At 30.6% G+C, this 20692-nt stretch overlaps 1 protein-coding gene across 3 annotated transcripts in view; it reads left to right on the top strand.

The window, feature by feature from the left end:
* Nucleotides 1-20692, top strand: part of EFCAB7 (EF-hand calcium binding domain 7) — a 33017-nt gene that overhangs the window by 3847 nt on the left and 8478 nt on the right. For all 3 annotated transcript variants that reach the window (XM_016140390.2, XM_016140391.2, XM_036234709.1), the window contains exons 3-10: nucleotides 1998-2209; nucleotides 2834-2920; nucleotides 3489-3684; nucleotides 4140-4261; nucleotides 12740-12881; nucleotides 16143-16252; nucleotides 18606-18763; nucleotides 19397-19530. In XM_016140390.2, coding sequence (XP_015995876.2) covers nucleotides 1998-2209; nucleotides 2834-2920; nucleotides 3489-3684; nucleotides 4140-4261; nucleotides 12740-12881; nucleotides 16143-16252; nucleotides 18606-18763; nucleotides 19397-19530 — 1161 coding nt within the window. The remainder of the gene's footprint in view (nucleotides 1-1997; nucleotides 2210-2833; nucleotides 2921-3488; nucleotides 3685-4139; nucleotides 4262-12739; nucleotides 12882-16142; nucleotides 16253-18605; nucleotides 18764-19396; nucleotides 19531-20692) is intronic.

A 20692-nucleotide genomic window follows, 5' to 3' on the forward strand; every position in this document is an offset into this window, starting at 1 on the left:
TTTTATTCTGAGAAAGATATTCTGTAATTAACAGTAGATTTTAAAAATATTTTGTTATTGAAGATAGCACCAAACATATGTTGAGCTGCCACTTGTGGAAAGAGTTACACACCGATTTTCTCAAAGTTGATGAAATAACATTTTCTTTTACATGGACTTTTGATTTGTAATCACAACTTCATTTAGATCCTACTTGTATTCTGAACTTTAAAGGATGGAGTTTGGCTGGGCATCGAATGCTAAAAGACATACAATAGGCAAAATACTTATCTTTTATTCTTAGGGAAGCATGGCAATCAGGGCTTTTGTCTACATCCAGAACAAACCTGCAAAAATAAAAAAATATATATATCATCTCTACTATTATAAATTTCCACAAAAGCTTTGTAGGTGAATGGAAGATGGCAATTACTACAGCTACAGCTTTTGTTAGCTCTGAAAGTCACCTCTGGATAATGATCTTCTTCCTGTTTCTGTGTCAAGGTTTTAAATTATTTAGGTATGATACTCTGGTATAATCTGGAGGATAGGAACATTTCTCTCAGTCTGTGGACTTTTAGTATTAACCATAAATAGTGACCACAGGTAGCAATTTTATACTTCAGATGTGAAATTCATATTTAGATTATAAAACTTTTGAGGAGCCAAGAAGCTTGTATCTCTGAAAAAAAAAACCAAAACACTGTTATGCTTGTGCATAGTGAATGTTCAACAAAATGGACTCCCAGATACCTGTATTTTTTACCCTGATGTGATTTCTATTTCCTTGAGGATATTTCTTTAGTTAATTTGTGTGTATATATGTATATGTGTGTGTGTGTGTGCGCGCGTGTGTGTATACATATATATATATATATATAAAATTATTACATTAAATTGTAGACTATCCAGATGATAATTTTTTAGTGCTGATTGACAATGCATGGATCTTATGAAATCTCATCTAAGATTGTTGGAAAGATCCAACATAAGGTTTTATAATAGAAGTTGGTAGCACAATTCAGGAAAGTTATATATTTTAAAATTTTGTTAATTTCTTTTATAGTGCTTAGGAAAGTTATCACTGGTTCATTTTAAATAGTCTGAAGTCTTCATATGCAGAGATTTGATTATTTGCAAATTGCCAAATTACTCCTATTCAACTGTACAAATAACTACGGTCATTTGACACCATTATAATCTAGCATGAAATGACATATGCAAATATACAAAGCCTTTCTCACATCATAATTCTTTGCCTTTCATAGATATAAGGGCATGGCTTTTAAAATAGGTATGTCTCATGAATAACTGGTTATAGGACTATTTTTTAATGTTCTGGTTAAAAATGAGAGGTAATTTGACCATTGCATCTCTACAATAGTCTTCTCTCAAAGTTCATTGACATTCTTGATTTTTAGCAGGGCTGTAACTGCAAGTAGATAATTTTTGTGCATATACTTGACATTTGAGACATAATGCACTTGAAACTCTAATATCTAGCAATGATATTTGTTGGGTCAAAAAAAGTAATAATTTATGATTTTTGTGGTTACTCTTATGTCCTCAAAACAATTAAGTGGATAGTTTTTAATTATTTTTTTTTTCTCCTCCAGGTACTCTTATGAAGTAAATTGGATATTGTCGGTTAATTAAACTATGTAGGTTGAGAACTAATGGTCAGAATAGGAAAAATTTGTTTAATTCTGGCATTAATAAATTAAGACTTTTTAACTGTTAAGATACATATATATATACGTATATATACACACACACACACATATATACACACATATACATATATATATGTATACATACACACACACACACATACATATGTTTGTTTGTTTTTAAAAGTCAGGCATACACCTCACTAGATTGTCAACACCAAAGGTAATATATTGGTATGTATATGCTTTTGTATAATATTGTAATATATAATGGTTTAAAGAAAAAATACACTTAAATACCAATTCCAAATGTTACTATAAAAGAATAATACTTGTTTTATTGGACAGCTCTTCAGCATGCAGGAAGAAACCCATCCCAAAAGACTATTAATAAATATTGGACTCCTCAAACTGTCAAACTGAATTTTGATGATTTTTGTATAATTTTAAGAAAGGAAAAACCTACTTCAAAAGCAGAACTGCTGAAATCATTTAAGCAATTAGATGTAAATGATGATGGCTGTATTTTACACACTGACCTTTATAAACTTCTAACGAAGGTAAGATCTGTGAAATGGTTTTGTAAAATGCATATTTTGCAAAACAGCTTGGAATCTACCTTTGGCAACAAAAGACTGCACATTAAAAATAATTGTTTCATTGACAGGTGAAATGAATCACATATATGTTGTTTATCAAGTACTTAAGGATCTTTTTGGATGAAAGATGCTTTGTAAATAAAAGATAAAGTATAAAATTGAGCCCATGTTGCAATTTCCCTGTGCTTCTTTGCAATTCTTTCCTGCTCAGTACTCTGTAAATCAGTGATTCATGTGTGATGAGTAAAAGAAAGTATAAATGGGATTTAGAATCCATCCTGTTTCTTGTACAATGTGAGAAAATATCATTATTCTAAATTTAATCGTAGTTATTTCTGAATCTATGTTACATATTGTTGAAATTTAGTAAACTGAATTCAGCACACTTTTACAAAATTTAATAAAATTGTGAAATTTTGTTTTATATAATGGTTTCATTCTTGCTTGATATAATACTTATTCCGAGATTTATAATGAAGCCATATATTCCAACTTAGTTGCAGAATAGATTAAAATGAATTTCCACTCTCCCATGCATAACAAAATGATAGTCATGTGGCTTTAAAATAAATCTTGTTTTTTCAGAGAGGTGAGAAGATGACTCGAGAAGAAGTAAATGCCATAATAAATTTGGCTGATGTAAATGCTGATGGCAAATTTGACTACATCAAGGTACATAAGCTCATATTGATGTAAATTTGTTTACTGTATAGGAGAAGTATTTTTAAAGGGACACATTTTTTTAATATTGGCAATGACATACTTATGTATTGTGTACTACTTGTACTTGAAATTTAATCTCTCTAGTTCCACCACCGTAATCTGATGACTACATTAAAAACAATAATATAAGTTAAAATACATGCATGTTCACATACATACACACACACAAACATAGAGACTCTTCTCAGAAATGTGCTTTTTCTGAGGTGGAAGAATCATAAAAATTATTTAGAACAAATGCAAGTCTACACGTCTTGTAAAAAAATAATAAATCATTTCTCTTTGTGTAACATTTTATTTTCACTCAGAGTATGACTTCCTCTTTGAATCATGGCTGCATTTCGCTAGGTCACTTGAGGGTGGTCAGTCTGATTCAAAAAAATAAAATGAGTAACCTAGTTCAATAGGAAATATATTCCATCTATCAGTCTCTCCCTTGCCTATTAATGTGCATTTGCCTTCTCCCAAATGTATGATTGAATGTTTTATCACTGGACTACATTTTTATTTCCTGTAGTTTTGTAAATTGTATGTGACAACCAATGAGAAATGTCTCAAAACTACTCTAGAAAAACTGGAGGTTGACAGTAAACTGAAGCGTCAACAGTTTGGGAGCCATATGGAAGGGCCCCCTGAATGGGATCCATCACCAATACCAAAACCATCACCTAGAATCACAAGAAAAACTGATCAGGAAACATTCTCAAATAAAGGTATTTACTTTTGATGCTAAAATTTCTTGATCAAGTATGGAGGGTTATGTTCTGATAAATGTTTCCTTCCATCTTCACTTATCAGTGATAAAAAAAAAAATGAGAATACAACATTTCAGCCACCATTTCTAGACTCAGCTGTAAAAATCTATTGATGTAAAATTTGATTATATAACTTTGCTATGCTCATTATAGTTTATTAAAACTAAAATTTCAGGCTAAAAGGTGACATATTGAAATAATATTATTAATAGCCTATAAATTAGCGATTATTAAAGCCTGATAAATATAAAACTTATGACTTTATTTCAATTGGAAGAATAAAGAGAACAAAGTTAATACACAAACCTTGAATACTACACTGTGTTTAGAAACAAACTACACCATGTTTAGAAACAAACTTTCTATTGACAACTTTTTGTAATATGAGACCAAATAACTCTTACTTGTTACAGGTGATACCAAGAACTCTTTACTGGCAACAGGCAGAAAGTTCAAAACGTCTGTTTCTTTCACATTTACCATGGGGGCTAATAGTAACCAAAACTCAAAGTTAACTGAGCCAGACTCACTAAAGGTATAGTATTTTAAATTAATAACTATGACTTTTTCTGAAAAAAATTGCCATTTAATGTATTAATAACTATTTGGTGTCTATGGAGAACCAGTAAAGTTTGTGAAGTAATTCTTTGAGATTTTCTATAGATCGTAGCATTTCTATCTGTAAGCCAGTTCTATTACTTTAAAGTAAAAATGATGAAGAATATTATTAAAAGTTCTTTAGTTTGAAAATTATGACTCTTCAGTTTTTGAATTTGAATAGATTATCTAATTATGTACTTTGCCAAGCAATTTTTTGTTTAGCAAATACTTTTTATAGGTGTTTCTTATAAAGAAATCATTCGTTCAATATCAATTCCTATGAGAGAAAAACAACGAAGTCGCTTTGCTAAGTCAATATTTGTAGTGTTAATATTGATCTTCTTCCTTTGTTTTCCCTTTCTAGACTCAACCTTTACTAGTTTTCTTTCAACAGAAAATAATAGCTACAGAAGTATAAAACATTAACTGGAAAGTGCTAGGATACATTAAAAATGTGTACCTAGAGACCTCTGTAAAAGGGGGAAAAATGGTTATGACCACATACTATAACTGCTGTTAGAAAACTGAACTGATTGTTCTCAAGAGCTACATTTTTGTTTCAAATAACAACTCTGTATTTGTTATTGAACTCTGAAGTCCCTTATATCTTTAAGTTGCTAGACAGTGACATTTGTTCTATATTAAAATTTTAAAACATTATCTCCAAGGAATTTTGTTCAGACTATTTAGGAATCTGTACACCTCTAAGCAATTTGGCGTGCATGTCCAACATGTTCACACACAATATTTCGTGTTCCAGCAATATTATTTTCCACTAATGGAAGCCTTTTGTATTTTGTGACTAAATTAGATGTTAATAAAATTAACTTCATTAAATAATTGTGGTTTACGTGATTCAAAGTGGAAATAAATATGTTTAGCTAGTATAAGGAGAGATATGAGTAAATATTAATATGGATTATATTAAAGCATAATAAGACTTTTTGTTTGTGTCATACTTGTTTTAATTGTGCCCCTACCAATAAAATTCCTCTAATTTAGTTTTACTCAAAAAATAAGTACTAAAAAGGTAATATATGCTAACTAATTTGCTTAGTTATAAAATATTGGCCTTGAATTAAAAAATAAAATTTTTTATTTGATTATTAATCTATCAAGGTAATATAGCATAGTATTTATTTATTTATTTGTTTAACAACTATTTATTGAGTGACTACTCTGTGCCAGGCCTAATCATAACTAAGATAGAGACAGACCTGTGCTTGAATCTTAGCTTTGTCACTTAATAACTGTATATCTTTAGGAATTTAGTCAGCAGCCTTTCTGAGTCTCAGTTTCCTTAACTTACAGATTGCAAATAATTATATTCAGTATGTTTCTGAAAGATTCATTCAGGGACATAGAAGTCACTTTAATAAATAATAGTGTTAATATTACTATAGAACTGACTGTAGGTCTTTATATGGAAATTTCATGATGAAATTATAATTTAAGAAAGTTATTCTGTTGGGTATAGTGAACAGAGACCTCAAATTAGCAAGAATATCTGAGAGGTGGATAGAGTTATCCAGATATAAAATGATGATAGTTAGGCCTAGGGAACTACCTAAACATAATAGGGAAGAGACAAATCTAACAGTGCCAAAATTAGTCTGTAGGCCATAGTGATTGTATAACAAAAGACTACTTAAGTTTTGTATTTAAGAGCAGGGAGTGGTGCTCTTAATAATTGGGAAGTAGGTAAAAGGTACTAGGAGAATTTAATGATTAAAAGAAGATGGCATACTGTCAACTTTTAAATTCAATGACATATAAAATTTAATGTCTTTTGGAAATAACTTCATCGCCTTCATATTACTTACCTGATTTTTTATATCTTATTTCTGATCTTGATATTGCCTACTGTTGTTCACTATCTGATATTTTTTAGATGAGCTAAAGTGATCTTTAAAAAAATCTGTGACCTTTTTGTAATTCAGCAGGATTTGGTTCTTTGCATTTTTCTTTGAAATTACTTTGTAAATTTTATGTTAACTTTAATAACAACTCTGATAAGTACATGATTATTAGTATAGTTATTATATAATTTATTTTAATTGAGGTTGATAGAATAAGTTACTTAAAGAATTATTAAATTAATTTTCTTCAAATACTTCAAATCTATTTTAAACAAATTTGGGCCTTTCAATTTCATGTGGAGTGGAGAGGTATGGAATTGGGAGAAGAAGGGTCTTTTAGAAATTAGAAAATTGTTGTCGTAATAGGGTACGTATAAGCCAGATTCTAAATTGTAAAATCACACAATTGGAAAAGGACCTGAATTACAGGAGGAAAATAAGACCCTTATAGAGATTATACATTTATTACTTTCTATAGACCATACATAGGTACTGTATCACTATTCTTTTTTTTAATCCTATGTTCTGTCCATTTGCTTAGTTTTATATTGTACAAGAAGGAATTTTTTTTTTTTTGAGAGAGAGGAATAGCTTTAGTTGCCAGTCATGACGAGAATTAGAGAAAGTCCCAAATCATGATTCGTGTGCTCCAGAGATGCAATACTTCCTACATTCAGACTCCTCATTAGAATGTGCCTATAAATATATTTTAAGTATATGTATGTAAGTATGTACATAAATGTATTATGTAACATAAACATGTTATTCAACATTGTATATGGTGTATGTGAATATATTTGACATATATTATGTATGTCTATATATACAATACATATATAAACATTTTAAACTTGAAATGGTTGTCTAACTTAATTTTTGTGAAGACTCCAAATAATAATTTTATTACGAAAGTTTCTCATATTTTCAAAATGTTGATCGATTCAACTTGTCAATTACGTGACACTCCATATCAATTTTCCCTTTATAAATCATTTATTTAACCTTTTGCTTTTAAGTATGAATAGTTTATAATTCTTTAATAACAAAAAATTCAATAACTATTTACCTACTTGTCTTAATGAAAAGCAAATAGCTTTCTAAAATATATGACATAAGGTATCTTTATCAAAACCAACAGTGATGATAGCGATTATGGTGTATAAGATCCTCCTCTGAATCTGTGGCAGATCTACTGCATAGTAATTCTATCTTACTTAAAACTTTAATAATAATACAGAATTTTATGTCAAAACAAATCATGTTCTCTGAGGTGTTTTAAGAAAATGTCACTTTATTGATATAGTTAAGCTTTTTGATAGCTAAAATTTTTAACTTTACTATTTTTAATTTGTGCTTTTTGCTATTTTCCTATACATTGTGAATGAAAATAAGTAAAATTTGTAAATGAGAAATAAATGTATTAACATTTTTTTTCGTTTTATGTGAATTTACCCGAATCAGTAGAATATAGCACCACCTTATGCCCTATGTAGGAATTACAAGCTACTATTTTATTTTTGTTTTATGTTTTCAAAAAATTATATTATACATGGAATTTCTTAGTCTCTCATTCTAAAAAGTTTTTAACTCAACCTTCTTCCATTTTTCTCATAATACTCAAACTGTCAACTTAATCTATCGTCCTTTCAAATTGATTTATTTGAATGAGTCAGCCAATTTGTCAGTAGTTTTTTTTTTCATTAACATTTCAATCTAGGTCCTAGAGAAAAAGCTTCATGTGATTGAAAGTCTGTTTTAAAGGAAATTTAGTTTGAATAAGCATTGTGTTTTTAATAACTCTGGCAGATCTTAAGAATTCAAATGCTTCCTTTTAAACAGGAGAGCTACAAATTTTCCTAGTGCTCTTATTTAGTATTCAAATTAATCTGATTATTACTTGAAGTTTGGTTGAGATAAATAATGTAGCATTTGTTATACTTCTGTTTTATAATAGCTGGTGGCCTACCATTTTCCAGCCTATTAACCATGTATTGTAGTGTACAGCTTGGATGTTTTTCCAAAGAAACTTGTAAATTCCATTTTACCTGTACCTTTTCTAAAATTATAACTTAGGAAATACCTCTGATAAAATGTTTAACTCACTTCCCAGCTAGATTTTATGAAGGCATCACCTGTCAGCTCATGACACTGCCCCCAGAAGTACTATAAGCATATGAAAAAATCTTTCCATTTTTCAGTTTCCTAAATGCTGCAAATTATGTTCACTACTGGTGTACCTGGCAAAGTGTATTATTTTTCAGTTTCATTTAAACATTTTTAATAAGGGAGCAGGCTGCTACACTCATGATTACAGTACAAATTTAAGAAATTTTCCAGCTACTAAAATCTACATTTTTAAAGTAAGAAAACCAAATAATTTGTTTATTTTAATGCTTCAATATATGGATAATTCCAAATGATAATGCTTTATCGTACTTTAATATAATAATACATAAACCTGAAGTTTTTTTAAGTATTATTTTTTTTAAAATCATGGCAGGTATTTATGAAAAAAGAACATAATTTTGAATATAGCTTTTAGTTTGGAGAGAAAGTAAGGAGACCTAGGTTTCAGCTTTGGTTCTGCAGTCAACGAGAATTATCATTCAAGCCTATCACTTTATTTTTCAGACTTTCATCAGTCAAAAGAGAAATCTGGACTAGACTGCATTTTAGACATCTTCTACCTTTAATATTAAGTAATTCTAAAATAGTATCCCTTACTGTTCCAGATAGGTACATACAAAAAATATATTCATAACATATATTAGATGAAATTTCATCTCATAAGACTAGTTAAAATCAATTGAAAGGAAAACAAATGTTTTTCCTTTGATGTCAAAATCTTAGTTCAAACTGTCTCAAAGGGTAACTTACCTAAATACAATATGAGTATATCTTTCCTTTCTTATCTGTAGCAGCCCTCACCATCCAAGGTTAAGTTGATTATATCAAGGCCAATTGGCTTTGATGTAACATCAGCATCTGTTGTTAGTCTATAATGTATTCCTATCCAAGAGATTTACAGGAAGGCTAACTGTAAGTATGTACATACGCTCACTTATTAATAGTTGAACTTTTGGCACGAGCCCAAATTTGAACCTCATTGTGTTATAAAAATTTTAATTTAGTACCCTGAGTATATTTTCTTTTGGAAACATGATCTAATGGTAAAAGCATTGATCCCAAAGTCTCAGACTCTAGACCTGATATTTCTACAAATTCCTAGTAAAAGTCTGAACCAGTATAACCTCTGGGTACCTCAATTTCTCTGTTTATTAAAATGACTAATTTATATCTACCCCATATTGCCTCATAGGGATGTTGTTAAAATATCATTTATAATGACTTGTTTCTGGCATGGGCTATATACTTATGAAGATGAATTCCAATAATTTAAGGTCACATTTTAATTTCTCAGAATTAAAAGTACACATATCTTTTATACCCCAAAGGTGTGACAGTGTAGATGATTAATGACTGACTAGAAAGCTTGAGTAATAAATAGTTCAGCAATGATGGTAATTTCTTAAAATTCAGTTTAAGATGAAACCTCTAAAGAAAAGATGAATATAAAAATGGAAAACTAAAATAAATTGAAAAAGAACCAAAACTAAAATAAAAGGAAATAGAGAAAATACATGCATTAAAGCTTACAAAGTGAGGTTAGTATCTAAAATAGTCAAAAGAATTTATTAAAATATGTAAGAAAAAAAATCTTCAGTAGAGCTATGAGAATAGAGGATGAATAGGCTGTTCACACAAAAAGGAAACAAAAATAAACACATGGGGAAATGGTCAGCCTTGCTAGTAATCTGAAAATTCAAAGTAATGCAAAAATTATTACAATACCATTTTTTGTTATACCATTTTATTGCATTAATATAGTTTAATGCAAAAGCATTACAATACCATATAAATGTATGAAATACTATAATATTTTGTATGCCCACAACTTACTTAAGAAATCATCCCTCACTACCACCAGATTTTTAAATGATAACAGTACTTTTTAAATGATAACCAAATTATGAAATGACAAAGTTATTACATTATACACAATTGGTGGTACAAAATTAGCATCACTGTTTTACAAAGCAATCTGAGAACATGTCATTATCCTTAAAAATATAAATACTTTTTTGCCTAGAAGTCCTTCTGAAGGATATTATTTATTAAAAGAAAAACATTTAGATAAAATAGTATTTATTTTAGCACTATCTATACAGATAAGAAATTTGAAATAACCTAAATGTTCAACATTCTAGAAATAGTTAAGAAAGTAATGGTATACCAACTCAATGGGTAATTACAGAACCAGTTAAATTGAAAATTTGAATATTGCTTAGCAAAGCTTTTTTTTATTGTGGTAAGATATACAAATTTTACCATCTTAACCATTTCCCTAATGATGTGGTGTTGAACTTTTTTCATGTGCTTTTGGTCATCAATATATCTTCTTTGGAGAAATTCAAGTTCTATGAATGTCATAGTCTATTCAAGTTCTATAACATTCCTTATTGGGTTTGTGTTGTTGAATTGTGGGAGTTTTTAATATGTTCTAGGTATTAAGCCATTTTCAGATATATGATTTGCAGGTATATTTTCCTATTCTATGGGGTTGCCTTTTCACTACGTTGATCATGTCCTTTGATACACAAACATTTTTAATTTTGATGAACTCCAGCTTATATTTTCTTTTGTTGTCTGTGCTTTTAGTGTCATCTTCAAGAAATCATTGCCAAATTCAGTGTCATAAAGCCTTCCTCTCTGTTTTCTTCTCAGAGTTTTATAGTTTTAGTACTTGCATTTAGGTCTTTGAACCATTTTGTGTTAATTTTTGTATATGGTGTCAGGTAAAGGTCCACAGTAATTATTTTGTATGTAGATATCCAGTTTTTCAGCCCCATTTGTTGAAAAGACCGTCCTTTCCTTATTGAATGGTCTTGGCACCCCTGTTGAAAATCATGTGGCCAGAAATGTTAGGCATTATTTCTGGGCTCTCTGTTCTATTTTGGTCTATATATATGTCTTTACGCCAATACCACACTGTTTTAATTACTGTACCTTAGTAGTAGATATTGAAATCAGGATGTATGAGTCCTCCAACTTTCTACTACTTTTTCAATAACAAAATGTTTGAGATATAGCATTAAATGAAAAGGCAGAATATAAAATAGTGTTAAGTAGAATGTAAAAAATAGTTTTTTATATAAGCCAATATTAGGAAACATTACATAAAAATCAAACTATGTTGGTTGAACTGTGGGTATTTTCTCCTATTTTTAAATTTCTAACTTTAAATGTATTTGGTGATAAGAAAATAATACAAAATATGAAGATAATTATGATTTATATAATAGAAAAATTATATTTAAGTACATGTTAGGATAATTTAACCTTTAAAAAAAGTGAGAAATCTTTTCAGTGCCATGTAAATCTATAATGGCTTAATAATATTTTTATATATTGTTATACAGCAAATGCACACCTTTTTAGCAGTTATCTTAATATTATTAAAGACTTGAACCTATTATTTAAATATCCTTACAGATAATTTTTCAAAACCATTCTTTGTAAAGTAACTTCAAAGCCTCATTAATATCTTTGGAAGTCATTAGCAGTAGAATAGAAATTTATGTTACATTATAGATAGGTAAACCAACTAATGATACAATGAAAAGCATTTTTGCATGCATCTGTGGTAATGGCACAATTTCTCATACGTTCAATGCAGAATTTTTTACTTTCTAGATAAGGTGCATCTTCAAGTTATACTTAATTCTAGTAGTGAGATCCCAAATAGTTTGGAGCAGAGGAAGGGATCTGGCTAGACCAAGAGATAACAGAGCAAATCTTTAAGAAAGGTCTTTCTCAAAACAGATACTTATCATTTTGCTATATCTGTGAGACTCATTCAGTGTTCTTTTAGTTACAATTATTTTGGTTGTCACATATTTTATTTTTTAAATGCGAAGTCCTATCACTTTTCCTTTCAACATATCAGTTTTAGCAGTCCTTCAATTTTGCTTTGCTCCAAACACTAATCTCACTCTGATTATTGCAGCATCATGTTTATCACTTTGTTGAGTACTTTCTCCACTCTCATGAACTTTATTTGTCTTATTTCTTCTCTTCATTATGTTTTTTTCATAACTTTTCAATATATAAATGCTGTTGATCCTTCAAGATAATAGTTCATGGAATGCCCTCTGAGTTTATATGGATCCCCCACCTTCAACATCAGTCACACAAACATTTATTGAGCACCTACAATGTTCCAGGCACTGTTTTAGGAACTGAAATTATAATATGATTTTTAATATATAATTCTTTTTTCATTCTAATTATATACTACTGTCAGTAATAATTGAATTGTGTCATGTCTTTTTTTTTTTTTTTTTTTTTACCTCTCAATTACTTTGCAAATTCCTGGAGGTCATTGGCTCTATTTGACATTTTTTTGTATGCTCCTCAAGATTTTCGTCATTGCTAGGCATGCTGGAAACATATAATAAACATCATTTGAAAATAATTTATTTTCTTTATTTCAGGAGTGGCAATGCATACAATCAAAGGGTTGCTTTTTCTTAGAAGAAGATGGTGAAATCATTAGTCATCACTACAGGATGCAAATAGCTCAGAGATCCATTGTTTATGTAACAATTAAGCCATTAAACTTGAGTCAAGTTGAAGGTAAGTTTAAATTTTCTGTATATTTTTATGCCTTCTTTGAAAATACTTATATATTTGATAGTCCTATTTAGTGAAGAAAATAATCTGCCTAAGAAATGTGGTTATGTACATTTAAAGAAAGTATTAGTTTGTACATTGACTGTGTTATATTTTGCAAAGCAGCTACACTGCTTTTTGTATAGTTTAAAGCATGTTTAAATTCATTTAAAAACAAGGACAAAAATGTTACATGGTGTCTTTATAACATAGAATTAACTTTTCATTTGCTAATTAATTCTTAGCTTTTTGCCATTTATCAGTTTTTAAAATTAATATGTTTAATAGAAGTTCTGTTGGAACATAATTAAGACAATATGAACCGCAAATATTTTTGAATACTTTCAAGTTCTATGTCATATGTCTTAGACAATCCTAATTAATCATCTTTGCATTTATGGTAATATTTTTTTTGTACATAAATACTAGATAAAAATTAGTAATTTCATAATTCCTAAAATGGTTATCATGTAATTTTTAATTAGTGAAAAATGTCTATAAGGGTGCCTTCCCTGGATACGTTTTAACGATGATTAATCTAAATATCAATCTTTATTTCCTTTTATTATGTTTACATATAAACATTTTCTTACTAGAGGGTTCTTCTCCGTTTCTATTTTTTTCCTTCTAAAGTAGAGATTCTGAAAGTTTTCACTGTATATTTTGTAGGATACTTATAGCATTTAGTAGTTGATACTTTTAAATAACAATTACAATAGTCATTTTTCAGATAAAGGTATAAAATTAGGTTTGCAAATTCAATGTGGTTGTTAATTCTCCATATTCTTACAAAAATATTCCTATATTTATTATTTATCAAGTATTTATTGAGGGCCTTATATAAAGGTGCTTAGGATATATTAGAGTACAAAAAAGACAAAAATCCCTGCCCTTATGAATTATGTTCTGGTGGGGGGAAATAATAATAAAAATAATAAATAGTAAATAACATGGTATGTTAGAAGGTGGTAAGTGCTATGGGAAAAACATAAAGGGAAAGGGACATTATGAATGCTGAGGAAATAAGGGTTGCCACTGAAATGTGGTTAGTGTGTGCTTCCATAAGAAATTGACATTTGAGCAAAGGCTGAAAGAAGTATATCATTATCAACTGTTACATAGCAAACGACCCCAAAACTCAGTGGTTTAAAACAATTAAACATTTGCGTGCTAATGAGCTGGTTTGCTGGACAGTTCTTTTGGTTTCAGTTGGGCTTGGCTTTTTGCTGTAGGGCTCACTCATGCATTTGTGGTTGGTTGTAGATTAGCTGGTATCTGGCTTTACTGATTTTAGCTGTGCTCTCTACTCTGTATGGGGTCTTGGCTAGGACAGCTTGACTTTGTCTCATATAGTCTCTTATCCTCTAGTAAATTAGCCTGGACATGTTCTTATGGTGTAACAGAGATCTGCGATAGAAAGCAGAAGTACCACTGGACTTTCTGAGGCCTGGGCTCAGAACTGGCACATTATTTCTGGTACATTCTGTTGTTGACAGCAAGTCACAAGACAAGTCCAGATTTATAAGGTGAAGAAATAGCCTTGACTTCTTGATGGAGGAACTGCAAAGTCACATTACAAAGGGCTGTGGATACAGACAGGGATAGCCATTTTTGCTGTCTTTCACAGAAGACAAGGGAGTATGCTTTGTGGATATAGGGCTGGTGGAAGTGGTAAAGAGTGGAGGAGATGAGAATGTACCTGGTTTTAGAACAGCAAGGTGGCTAGAATGGTACAATGAAGTAATCAGAGAGTAGTAGATGAAGACGGAGGAACAAGGACAAAATCAAGTAGAGTTTGTTGTTTTTGTTTTTACCATAATGAAGACTTAGGCTTTTACTCTGAGAGAAATGAGGAATCCTTAGAAGGATTTTTTCCATGGCTGTCATCAAGATTTTATCTTTGATTTTCAACTTTTTGAGTGTATGTGTGTATGTGTGTGTGTGTGTTCTTGTTAATGCTGTTTGTATGTTTAGTTTGGTTCAGTTTGGTTTGGTTTGGTTCGATTTGGTTTGGTTTGGTTTGGTTTGGTTTGGTGTTTATCCTGCTGGGGACTCTCTGAGCTTCTTGGATTTATGGCTTGTTGTCTTTCATTATGTTTAGAAAAATTTCCACCTTTATTTCTTCAAATATATCTCTGTCCTCTCCTTTTTCCACTTGTATGATGCTTGACATCTTAACTCTCTGTGTTTCACACAAATAAGCCAGTGCTTGTTTCTCATCTCTTCTTGGAAGGGTCTCTCTTTCCCTGGATTTCAGGCTACTTGGTTGTCCTGTGACCTCAGCTCTGATAGGTTCAAAAAAAGTTATGATTATGTAGTTTGTGCACGTTTTCTTATTTTTAGTGTAGGAGAAGCATTTTTCTACCTCTCAACTCCATGAGAAGATTTTAAGTAGGACAGGACATAATCTAATTATATTTTAATAAAAGTAGTCAGGTCACTGTTTTGCAAATAGACTAAAGGGTGCCCAGGAGAAAGGAAAGAGACCAACTAGCATGCTATTGCAGAATTCTAGGAGCGGACTGATGATGCTTTGAACTGGGGTATAGAGAATATAAGAAGTATAGATTCTGGATGTATATTGAAAGTTGAACCATAGGATTTCTTGAAGATTGATTGTGATATGTGAAAGAAGAAAAGAGTCAAAGACGATTCCAAGATTTTTGACTTGAGCCACTGAAAGGAATGAGTTACCGTTAACTGAGATAGAGAAGATGATAGATGGACAGTTTGTTTTAAAGGGGGTGGAGAAGGTCAGTTTTAGACATAGAAATTCAAGTGGAAATGTCAGATAAGCAGTGGGTTGCATGGGTCTAATGTTAAGAGGAAAGGTTTTAGCTGAGATACGAATTTAGGAGTTCTCAGCACATAGATGGTTTCTGACATCTCTTCTCCTCTACTCCTCCACAGATAAGCCAGTGCTTGCATCCTGTCTCTTCTTAAAAGATGTTTTTCTTGAATATTAAGCTACTTGATTTCCCTGTAACCTCAGCTCTCTGATAAGTTCAAGAAAAATTATTATTTTTAGAAAGTATGTATGTAGAGAATATTTTTTAACACTTTTATGACTATGCGCCTTATTGCAAATGCTGTGATGTTTACATATAAAAATAGAATATGTATTTAAAAAAACCTAAATGCTAAAAAAACTATTAACTTCTTTTTTAGATAGGAAAGAGTAAGTAGTGATTGCTTATTTTAAGACTTTGGGTTTTTTGTTTATAGGTAAACCATCCCCGTGGTTATCGGTTGATACTGCCTTGTATATTCTTAAGGAAAATGAAAGTCAGGCAAATCTCCAGCTCATATGTTTCACTGAACTACGAAATAGAGAAGTATACATATTTACTTTCTAATGTCTAATGTAAAAATATAGTATGAATTCAAGTTTGAGGAAAATAATAGTTTTCTATATTTTATTTTTTAAACTTTTGTATCTTCCAGTTAAGGTACATACAATACTTACTAAGCATATCATATATGTTTTATTAGTTGTGAAAGATTCTTTCTTGTTTGCTGAGATTTAAGAATTGAGGATTGATTGGCAGTCTTAGCTTCATGAATCGTAAGTTGTGTGACGTTGTACTTCACTTACCTCTTCTCTAAATGCCCTGATGCCTCACATGTGAACATTTTTTGTTATACTCTATAAAAATGGTTGATACCAGTGGACTTTCTCCCTCTAAATACAAGCAATTCAAGTCTCTAGAAAAATTGCTTTAGATGTTTGTCTTACTTATACTACCATTGCAAAAAAGAAAAACTTCAAGATTACTGTCCTCAGGCTTGACTCATATTATAGGGTTCAAAATTGATTGTTCTGAAGAAATGCTTTTAAATGGTTTTATATGTTGCCCATGGGGTTGCTCTGATCTTTTCTAATTATATATTTACTCAGAGGCCGAATATGTGAGGCAGATACATAAATGTGGCTATTTATTTTATGAGGACTACAAAATACATCTGCTACACAACAGGAATAATACTATTCAAGGGCTTACTGCAATATCATATTTAATCTTTACATAGGTCCAACGACAGACAAACATTTCCCTGATGGAATGTTATATAAAAGTCTTTATTGTAGGCTTCATAACAGACAAGAATAGTTATAGGCGAGAAACAAATAAAATGACAGAAGTTAATGTTTTGACTAAACTCTTCTTCAGAACTGACTACAAAGTTAAGTTCAAGATAAAGCATTGTCTAAAACAATAGCTTTTCCCATTTTGTTTTGGATGAAATTACTTTCTTATGAGATTGCATGTGTAAAAATCTTAGTACATAGCAAGCCTGTAATAAAGTTTGAATGAGTTTCTATTTACTTCTTTACTATATAGGCTCCTGGTTTTCTGTAATATGTCATATTTACAAAGGATTTTTTACCTTTTGTTTTAGTTTCACAATTATTTTCTTTAAGAAGAGTTTTGTGCCCATGAAAGACCTTCCATTTGCCATTCACAGTAGTAGTTCAAGGTTATTATGTGGCAATAAGGGAGGTTCATGGGACAGCGTATATTAGGAAGCAGCAAAAACTGCTTTTCACTGCTGGGTATTAGTCTACATCTGGCTGATCTAAGAGATTATGACTTCCAAAGGATGGGTTTGGTCAATCTCTAGCCTTCAAAATGATCCTCAGCTTTATTAAATTGCTTTTTGTATCAAAATAGGACATGATCACTTTAGGATGATTATGGTTCCTCTGATTTGTGAGCACAGAAATAGGGCCGAACCCAGAATTTAGATGAGCAACTTTATTTTGTATGTTATTACCCATGATGACCTAAAATATACCTGGACTTTGAAAGTTTTGGGACACAACACCAGATAGAAGTCCTTAGGGCTATTCTGTGCTGAAGGGCAAATAGCTGTTTGCTTAACTATTGTATATGACTAAAAAACGTTTAGATTTAATATATTTGACAGAGACAACCCCTAGGTTTTATAGGAAGTCACTGGACTCCAAAAAGCACCTGGAAAGTCCATAGAGAGATACTATTTTTCTTTCTTTTATAGAAGAGGAGACTAAAATGTTTTCCTATACAAATGTCCTGGCACTTAATATAAATATCTTTTGATGGAAAAGAATTTTGTATAAGGTAGTTTTATCTGGGATCCTGCCATCATGTTTTCTAGTTCATATTACCTAAGTAGAAGTAAAATTCTATTGCTTTCGTGTACATAATTGGATTCTTACAGATATGGCTATTTTATAGAAATTGCAAACTCTTAAATTTATTTCATTTTTATTTAGTGTCATTGAAATCTGATTTACAAATTATATATTTGAATCAAATTAGGGAACTGTAACTTGGAAAAGTTATTATAAGATCTGTCTTTGCTTTTTGTTGAAGATATTTACATCATAGATATTTTTTCAAGATTATTAGGGAAGATTTAGAAGTTATATAACTTCTTACCTTTTATAGTTTGGGGAATTAAAAATGCATATATCTCTCTGCATTTAATGGTCTTGTACTGGGGTTACCATTAAAAAAAGATTTTGAAGCCTGTGAAAGATGGATAGAACCATAATAGATTTGGTGAATATTGATTTGATTTAAAAATTATTTGTTTTTTTTTTACAGAAGGAAAATTAAAAGTTATGAAGCTCAGTTGTAATTGAAAAAAAAGTCATTAAGCTCATGATGTTTTTTTTTTTTTTTTCCCCAACTCTTTTGAGAAAAGGTTTTTGGGTGGACTGGTGAACTAGGACCTGGAATTTATTGGTTAATTCCTTCCACAACCGGCTGTAGGCTGAGGAAAGAAATAAAACCAATAACAGAAGAAGCTCAACTTGTGTATAGAGATGAAACAGGGGAATTATTCCTTACAAAGGAATTTAGGTAAGTTTTGTTTCTTAAGGTTACAACAATAACATCTATACTGGATCTGTATACTAGTAGCCTGTCTTTCATGCTTTCCTTTGGCCAGCTACCACCCTACTCCAATATTCCAATTCAGTAATTCAACTTTTTCACTAGGCATCTGAAAGTAACCTTCTATTTATGGGCCCGAGATTGCCATTCATCTGTGGGTTCCACACATTTAGCAAGTAAACTTTAGTCACACATCTACCAATTTCTCTCCCAGTAGGTACTGCCTTAAAATAGATCCTGTTAGTTTCACTATTGACTTAGTCAAATATGAAATCTGAGCACTTAGATAGTTCTCCTGTGCCCTAGATATACATAAAAACATCTGGTAGAGAGGAAGAAGAAAGTAGATTAGAGAAAGGAAAAAGAAGGGACCTATTATTCATTGAGGTCCAACTACAGTTTGAGATACTGTGGTTGCTTTAGAAGCTTCTTTATCTCGTGTAATACTAGACTGAGTAAAAGATATATTTGGATACATTAACTTTATAGTTCACAGAAACAGTTCAATACCTAGATATTGCTTTCTTTTGAAAGTTATCTTCATAGAAACCTTCAGTTGCCTTGGAGACAAGAAATAATTGCAATTTTTTATAATTTTAGATCAACTTTATCAGATATATTTGAAGTAATTGATTTAGATGGAAATGGTCTTCTTAGCCTTGAAGAATATAATTTTTTTGAATTGAGAACAAGTGGTGAGAAATGTGATGAAGATGCTTGGGCTGTCTGCAGAGGTAAGCACTTTTCTTTTTCTTAATAGATATGTAAAAAAATATTTAGCCCCCTCTCATCCTCATGAAGTAAAATGCCAAACTTCACTATGGAATATTATTATAGCAATTAGGACCATTTAGAAATAGTAGCATTGTTTGTAGATCACAAAAAATTCAACATTTATTTCCTTAAATCGATAGTTTGTATAATACTCAAGTTAAAATAAAATATGAATCACAGTACTTAAGTGAAATTTCATTTTCAGTTTATGCTCTTTGGAGCTTAGGATGTAAAAAACTTCGTCCTAGCTCTTGGTTATCAATGGGTCTGAAGTGGTCAAGAGCCCCTAACTGTGTCCAGGAGAGGGCAGCAAAGAGCTAATAGGCTAGAGTTTATTAAAAAGTAAAAGTTTCCAGGGAATTGTTAATACCTATTAAGAATTCTTCCTTTTTTGAATTTGCATTGAATTAAGAAAGGCCATTTGTAGAGGTATGGAAGCCAAAAGTACCAAGATGGGCAAAGAAAAATACTGAGAATGAAGTAAAAGCAGTTGTCACTTAGGTACAGTCTGGGAATAAGTTAGGGCTTTGTATTTAAGCAGGAACTGAAAGGTCAAAGGGGAAACCAAAAGCCATAGCCAACTCTTGGTCACACAACAAGAAGTTTGAGGAGACCAGAATGCTGTCAAGAGAAAGGTTAACTCTTTCACTGGGGTAGTATGTGTCCTGCTCTAGTTCTTAAAAAGGTCTAAGCTTGGCAAAGTCCATGAGCTGATACATATGTTTATCTAAACAAGTAAGGTAGAAATATTATTATTATTATTATAACGGTTTCTAATAATACATCTCTTTTTAACTGAAAGTTTATATAGAATAATAAGTAATAAGAAATGTATATTGATTTATAATATTAAACTTTGATTAACAGGATTAATAATACATGTAATGAAGTATTATTTTGAGGAAAATAAAATGATCTTATAACTTTAATGATATAATCTTTTGATTCTCTATTAGCACTAGAGCACATTCCATAAGAATGACTATAATTAGGATTTTCTTATTGTAAAATTGCTGATAAATAAAATTTTAATTTAATAATTTAATTAACATGGTAGAATTGATAGTTAACATTTTTTGAGACTTTACCATGTACCAGGTGGAAACACTTCTACACATCAAC

This window comes from Rousettus aegyptiacus, unplaced genomic scaffold, assembly GCF_014176215.1.
Source record: "Rousettus aegyptiacus isolate mRouAeg1 unplaced genomic scaffold, mRouAeg1.p scaffold_m13_p_1, whole genome shotgun sequence".
Classification (NCBI taxonomy): Eukaryota; Metazoa; Chordata; class Mammalia; order Chiroptera; family Pteropodidae; genus Rousettus; species Rousettus aegyptiacus.